The following is a 7716-nucleotide window of genomic DNA, read 5'->3' as shown; positions in this document are numbered from 1 at the left end:
TGTTAACACTAGCGAAGGTATTTATTAACTGACTTAGATATGTACAATATGTGAAAACTAACTTAGTAAAAAAAAAGGTCTCGACATCTGGACGTCGATTTGACGTGAAACGCCGACAAAGATAAAAGGGTCCAGACTTTCAACCACACAAGTGTCGCACCGGTACTGGGCCAGAGCGTATCTAATTCTGACATATTGCAACAATTACTAAATTAATAATCACTACACTGTGAGTTAGGTGCTACCAAGGACAGATTGTCAATTCATGGATCTGCAAAATGTAAAAATGCTTAAATTTGTATTAACAAAACTACTGACAATAATACCTGTACATGTTCCGGCGTCGAAAGAACATAAATTACCCCATTAGCTATATCTTGAGGTTGCAAAGCGTCCATTGTTTCATACATAGCTTTAGCTTCCGGTGGCAAATCCTTCTTCAAACTGGTCAATTCAGTAGCAACCAAACCTGGACTCAAACTCTACAAAAATGCATCAAAACCTGGATCCACCAAACCAAAAATACTCACGGTGATCTTGATTTTCAAACCCAAACTATTCAGTTCTTGTCTCAACGTCTCCGTGAGAGCTGTTACAGCAAATTTAGACGCTGGATATATATTCAAAGCGTGAGTGAGAACTTGATGACCAAGATTACTATTAATGTGTATAATATGTCCGTTGATTTTATGGGTCTTCATCATCTTCACTGTTTCTCTTGTTATTATAGACAGGGCTAGAATATTCAAATCGAGGACTTTCTTCATATTTTCGGTTGAAGTGTCGAGAAGGCCACCCATTGAGGTGGTTCCAGCGTTGTTGATAAGAATGTGAAAAGGACCTACGTTATCTTCAATCCATTTCAGAGCATTTAAAATATCTTCTTCTTTACTTAAGTCTGCTTTAACAGCGTAGAGTTTTTGTTTCTTTATTAAATTTTTGGCGCGTTCTTCGATTAGTTCGGTTCGGCGAGCAATTCCTACCACCTGAAGTGGAATTAGTTGTACGAACTAGTATTTGAAGTAGTTTGTACTTACAATTACTCCTTTTTGAAGTAGAGCATCTACTATTGAAGCACCAATTCCAGCACTAGCACCTGTTACTACGGCTACTTTGTCTATCCATTTTACCATTGAGTGAACCATTTTGCAAGGTTTTTCGCGAACTACTGACGCTTTTTAGTGTTTAACAATTTTATTTAATCTTGCTATTATGACACTGTAAATTTTTAGCAGTGATTAACACTAAAGGTGATGTTGTTTACATATTTTTTTTTTATCTTGTACAGTTATTATTGGGAAACAGATAAGATACATTTTATTGAAGGTGCAACAGTTTTGGATACTTATATCGCTAATTTACAATTATGCTGTTAATTACATAGTTTATTTAAAATGCAACTAATCTACAAAATAATCAAAAATGGTTTCCTAATTTAAACTTGGTGGAATGTTTCGCATGAAAACTAGCGAAAATAATAATTAGACGGGAACCATAAACGATGCTGTAATAACTACGTCTAATTACTGAAAATATTTACACATCATTCTGCATCAATGCTTTTTATTATTTACAAATATTTTCTGCTCTATTTAGGTAAAATCTTTGTTAGATGTAAATTATTTACATCATTTTTGTAGATCCCTTTTTTTAGCATTTATAACTTAATGTTAATCAATATGTCTCCATCCAGTTACAGTTTTAATTACAATTATTTTTCCTTTCGATTTATAAAAATCTGTATTTTCGTTTATTAAATTGCGACTAACACGCTGAAACATTGTACACCTGTTGTGCGGCAGGTTACTGTTATCTTCGCTATATAGATTTCATAATAATTATTTGAATTTAATATTAGCAGAGTGGATGGACAACATTCTGAACGCAGGATTTTTATTTCAGTTTTAGTTAAGGTACGCCTGCTATAATAAATTTTGAACACCATATATGTTTCAAGGGACTAAATTTTGTTATGGATAGTTTGTAAATTTTGAAGGCACTATTTTAAATTGATATACCTGTCTTCCTGTCTTTACTATAAAGTAAATGACATCATCAAAACTTATTTTAAGAACTTGTTTGCAATATAGGCATACCCCGCTTCTATATTTGTACTTGAATCGGCCATGTAAAAAATCAACAATTTATTTCTAACTTGAATTTACACGACTAACTATTACACGATTATGCACAAAATAAGTCCGGCTGGTTTCAGTGGACGCTCTTGACTCCACTAGTTGAATTCGGCTCAATAATCGTTCCCGACGGTGGCCTCTATGTTTTTTCTAGACCCCGCAATCGAGACTTCCGGTAGCCGGCTCCAGACTTGTCTTTATGAGAACGCCGCGTTCGCGTTCGATGGGTCATCACGACCAGAAAGCTCTCGACGGCCATAGGCGTCGTACCGGGGCTGCGTAAGAGTGTATTTCGTAAAAATATCATTCTTTATTTTAGCTTATAGAGCTTACCATTAAAACAATAAAATAAAATTCATAAAGTATAATTTTATATATCTTGAGAACCAATTGTGCAAATCAACTGAAATTAGATATAGGTGTACTAGTAGTGCTCTAATTATTCGTCAACAATTTTTTTTTTTGCTTCGAATACCAAAAACTGGAGTTCCCAGCAGAAATTATTTGATTTCAAATAGACGGTGCTCCACCCCATTTTGGACGTCAAGTGCTACACTACTTAAATGACAGGCTGAAGGAGTACTATTGGCTAGCCTGCCAGGTTTGATACAGCAAACAAGAACGATATACCAATGGATTCATAAAAAAAAACTCTATTCAAAATAGTATAATATATTATTCAATAAGCGGGTAATAAGGGAGACTACTCACGAAGATGAGTTTACACACAAGCCGAATGGCGAGTGTGTAATTCATCAACAATTTCTAAAGTCCGACTTCGCAACGCTCCCGTTGCCTTACTTATTATTGGATCGCAATAGCGGCGGTTTGTTTCATTCAGTGGTCGTGCAATTAATTAATTGCGTTGTTTGAGGCTTCGAAAGTAATGATTTGGCTACACTCCCCGTAGATAATAAATAATTACTCACTGGCAAGAACCAGTAGGAAGCTTTCAAAATGATTACTCACTGGTGTCGTTACCCGTGAGGAATAAATTTCTTTGCCAACTAAAAACTGTTTAATAATTCATACATTATTCAACAGGACTAGAAAAATGCATTAATTATATATATGGCAGTGCCATTAAAAAAAATCAATTGAAACTCAAAACCAAATGAAGTAAAAATTTTTTTTTGATGAATAATTAGAGAACAAATTTGGTAGCCTTGTACCTACCTAATTTTCCTTGATTTGTACAATTGGTTCTCAAGTAATTTAACCATTTCCATATATTCTAGCGACCTGTATAGTAATATAAAGTACTCTCATTATAGTTAATAATAATATATGACTCATCAGCATTTGTTTTTAAAGTCAGTTTTCAGGACAGATAGTAAACCATTTATAACTCCTGTATTATTTATCAACAGTGTGTGCTCGATGCCGACTCGTTTCCAGATGAGAGATTGCAAGAATCGACCCCTAGTGTACTTGTTCTTGATAAATGTGTTCTAAAATCCTATTGACATTTAGAGTTAAGAATATTTACTTCTGGGAAACGTTACAAATAAGTGTTTAAAAGTATTTAAAGTATTGTGATGTCCTGATCTTGAAACTTAAATTTCACTGCAAAACACTATTTGAAAATTAAAAGCATTGAAGTATAAAATCATTTAATAACAAGTTCGTACTCATTTGATTTAAACATTCACTTAAATTCCCTAATGCATAATTTAACATAATGAACATTTTTTGTTTAAAATTTTTGATACATTGTCTCCTAACGAAGATTTGTTTGCTTTGCAATTTCAGTATCTAATTGATTTGGCCAACAGGAATGTCGATTTGTTCTCGACTGAACATGTGCCGGACTTTTTTTAAATCGACAATAACAAAATGGACGAGTTGAAGTTCGTCGGTCAATTGCAACAATGTTGAATGAGTGAAAGTTTCTTATATTCAAAATGGAAAAAACATGTCCTAACTAACAAAAACCTGGTTAGAAAAACCTGTTGCCTGAAGGTTTGGTTCATTTAGATCTTTCTTCGTTACAACCTAAGTCCCACATTCGTTTCTCTCAGGACCTGATCAAGATCAGGATCTACTCAAAAAGCAATAGCCATTGAACACACCACATGACTCAAAGAAAAAATGAGATTTTATTACCCGACGCTCAGCGATATTATTATAAAACTAAAATTCGTATATTATCGATATATGTAAGTAACTATAACCGATACAGTGTTACATTACATTCATCTGAGACCAGTGGCGTAACAATCAAACTGCGGGCCTGTGTTCTACAACACTGTGGGGCCCCTAATGAACAGCGAAATAAAAATATTTAAAAATACGAGTGTAATGAGGAAAATATGAGTAGATTGCAATTAGGGCTTACGTTTTATTAAACTCATTCTACCTGAAACACCGAATTAAAAAAAATAAAATACAATATTTACCTGAATAGATATAATTCAAATATATACAATTATACATATTAGAAACTAGCCGACCCGGCAAGCCTTGTTTTGGCATTTCTAGTGAATATTTTGGTAGTTAAATAAAAAATTAAATTGAAATAAATACATATAAACATAATTAAATTAAATTATAAATTATACATAAAAATTTATCGTACGACAACGATTATATTCAATAGCCATCTTGCAACCCTATTGCGCATCTGTGGATGAAAGCAAAGATACTCATATCGTTATTAAAAGATGGGGTTTGGTGGTAGAAGGGTCAAAATTTAGGGTTATATGTATTTTTTGATGCCAAATCTTAAAAAAATAAAAATAAAAAATGTTGTCTAAGAAATAAAAAAAAAATTTTGGTGGGCCACCCTTATCACTTAGGGGTATAAAAAATAGTTTACTAGACCTACCGAATATACACAAAAAATTTCATAAAAATCGGTCAAGGCGTTTCGAAGGAGTTTGGTTACAAACACTGTGACACCGGAATTTTATATTACATAGATTATTTTAGAACAAATTTCAGTACCATAAAAAAGGTTATACTGAGTCGACCTTTAAAGGTAGACATATGCTGTCGCGGACTTTTTTTAGAACTTTTAGAAGGGAACAATTCCATCATACATGATTTTTATGTAACTTTAACCGTTTAAGCAGCGTAAGCAACGGAAGCTGTCAAAGGAGGAATAATTTTCCCGTTTTTCCGATATTTTTCATATCTGCTCCGCTCCTATTGATCGTAGCGTGCTGTTATATAGCCTATATACCTTCCTCGATAAATGCACTATCCAACACAAAAAGATTTTTTGAATTTGAACCAGTAGTTTCTGAGATTGGGACGTTCAACCAAACAAACTCTTAAGTATAGAAGTATAGAAGTATAGATAAAAATGCCCATTTTTCTTAATCTCAAAATTATTTTCTTCTTGCTTTCCAATGGGCACAAGTTGATACAAAATTTGACACATCTAAGCTTCTGGCAATTTGATTTCCAATTGAGAGATTCAGTGAAGATAATCTGCATTGTGTTTCTTAAAAAATTTTTAGTCATTTTTATTTTCGAAAAGGATCTTTCCGCTGAAGCCACCGAAAGAGGTATTGTAAGAAAAGTGAAACATGCTGTGATAATTTCAGTGAAACTAGTGCAGGTAGGTCATTCTGTAATAATTTGCCAGTCCAGTTTTTTTTCGACTTAAAAAATTAGTTGTAACATTCATCAGATATATTTTATTATTCCAAAAAAGCACCACAAGTACAAAATTAAAATAGTTTTGAAAATACGAAAGTTTTTATAAAACACAACTGAAACTGAATTTTTTTTCACGTCATATTACATCATGAAGTTTCAAAGGCTTTAAAAATCGTATTTTGAAATGAGCGCTTGGTTCAATTTATCGATAGCGTCCTTGTATTAGCCATGGAAATGGAAAATCGAAAAGTCAAAGATAATTTAGAAATTATTCCTCTATTCTCACTCAGAAATCAATGAACAACTCAAACTTTTATCCAGTCTAATGATTGTTGTATGACAAATTAAATAAACGGTATAAATGCATAAATTGATTCATTTATTGGTGCAGGGTGCAGCACATGAATCCTCCCACGAAACTCCTGGTCGTAGTGCGCGATCCCGTCAAACGAACCACCTCCGACTACACCTAGGCCGTATCAAAGAAGACCGAGATGAAGCCCTTCGAGCAGCTCATCTTTTTCAACACCTCCATCGGCAGCAAGATGACACATCCTGGAGGGCCGTCAAGCTGGGCTTTTACTCGGGCTACCTCACTCAGATTATTGTAGGATAACTTAAATGCAATAAATGCACAAATTGCCCAAAATATTTTATGTGGTTATGTTGTCACTGCCAGTGAATTTTAGTGCATTTTTATTATTAAAATGTCATTAAAATGCTAGTCTACTGCGATTAGAATAAAAAGCGAGGAACTGCTTGTTTTTATCATGTGATGATAAGGTTTACCATTAAAGCAACAGTTGGCGGTTTTGAAGCGAACATTTTAACGAACCATTTAGATAACGACAAACAATAATATTTAACAACAATAGGTAACGTATGAAGTAACGAAATATTGTACAAATCTAGAGAAGTATTGCACTATTTACAAGACTTGCTCAAAAAGGCCACTCTTAGCTGCTGTATAGTAAGTAAGTAAATCGATCTTCAAAGATCCTACGCGTGTTGATCAGTATTTGAGGTGAAATCTGAAGGTCATATTGTTGGCCTGCGTCTCAGTTTGCATCAGTATTGTTTGAATACACACGGTCGGGAAGAGATTCCCAAAGAAAAAATCATCGGGATTTAAATCCGGAGAACGTCCAGGCAAATAGGTCGGTCCGAACTTTCCAATCCAGCGTTGCGGAAAATGCTGATTGAAATAAGCAACATTTATGCGAGCTCTCGATCTTGCATGTAAAAGACCAGACTATATTTAAGCATGCACTTCCGCTTCGAGGCCTTTTTTAGCGAACGCCGCTTCGAGGGTTTTCTGGACCCGTCGCGACATGCGCTTGTAGGCTTTCCTTTAGTGAACGCCGCGTCGCCCGATCGATGAGTCATATACTACATACTAGAAGCAACACATAGGCGTCGTACTGGGGCGGTGTATGGATTTATTTTGTGACAATATTTTGTGCATTTTGTGCATGTATTGCGCCTAAATTGTCCTATAATAAACATCACGTTGGACAAAATATAATGCAGTTTGAGTTGTTCAGTGATTACTGAGTGAGGTACCGCGAGTAAATCCTTAGCTTGACGGGCCCCCAAAGCATGTCATGATGCTGCCGATGGAGGTGTTGAGAAAGATGAGCTGGTCGAAGGGCTTCATTTCGAGTTTCTTAAAATAATTCAGTTTGAGTTGAATAACTTATAACTTATAAGATAATAATTCCTCATGTTATTCCCTATGTCCAAATTCCATGTTTTAAAGTACGTTGTAAATAAATCTTGAGATGTCTGTCTAGGCAAGAAGCCAAAATTTTGAATTCCAGTCTGGTGCCCGTCTAGTTTTTACGAGGCCTTGTCAAATTTTGTAACTTTTGAATCTACTAGTGATTAAAATGATGAATCTGTATAGTATAGAATTGGACTGCAAGGGGACTAACAACTATATAGTTTAGAAAATATGGAAAATAAATAATGTCAC

At 34.4% G+C, this 7716-nt stretch overlaps 1 protein-coding gene across 1 annotated transcript; it reads right to left on the bottom strand.

Annotated features, from left to right (window-relative positions):
- Window positions 1-1235, bottom strand: LOC135125578 (farnesol dehydrogenase-like). The gene is made up of 4 exons (XM_064051224.1): window positions 1038-1235; window positions 531-986; window positions 327-482; window positions 1-271 (listed from the first exon to the last, which is right to left on the bottom strand). The coding sequence occupies exons 1-4, from the start codon at window positions 1143-1145 to the stop codon at window positions 242-244; spliced, it is 750 nt and encodes a 249-aa protein (XP_063907294.1). The 5' UTR covers window positions 1146-1235; the 3' UTR covers window positions 1-241.
- Between the last annotated feature and the right edge of the window lie 6481 nt (window positions 1236-7716).

The sequence above is a fragment of the Zophobas morio genome, unplaced genomic scaffold (assembly GCF_036711695.1).
Source record: "Zophobas morio isolate AGI-343-1 ecotype UQ-CSIRO unplaced genomic scaffold, CSIRO_AGI_Zmor_V1 ptg000009l, whole genome shotgun sequence".
NCBI lineage: Eukaryota > Metazoa > Arthropoda > Insecta > Coleoptera > Tenebrionidae > Zophobas > Zophobas morio.
This window is presented reverse-complemented; position numbering and strand designations above follow the sequence as displayed.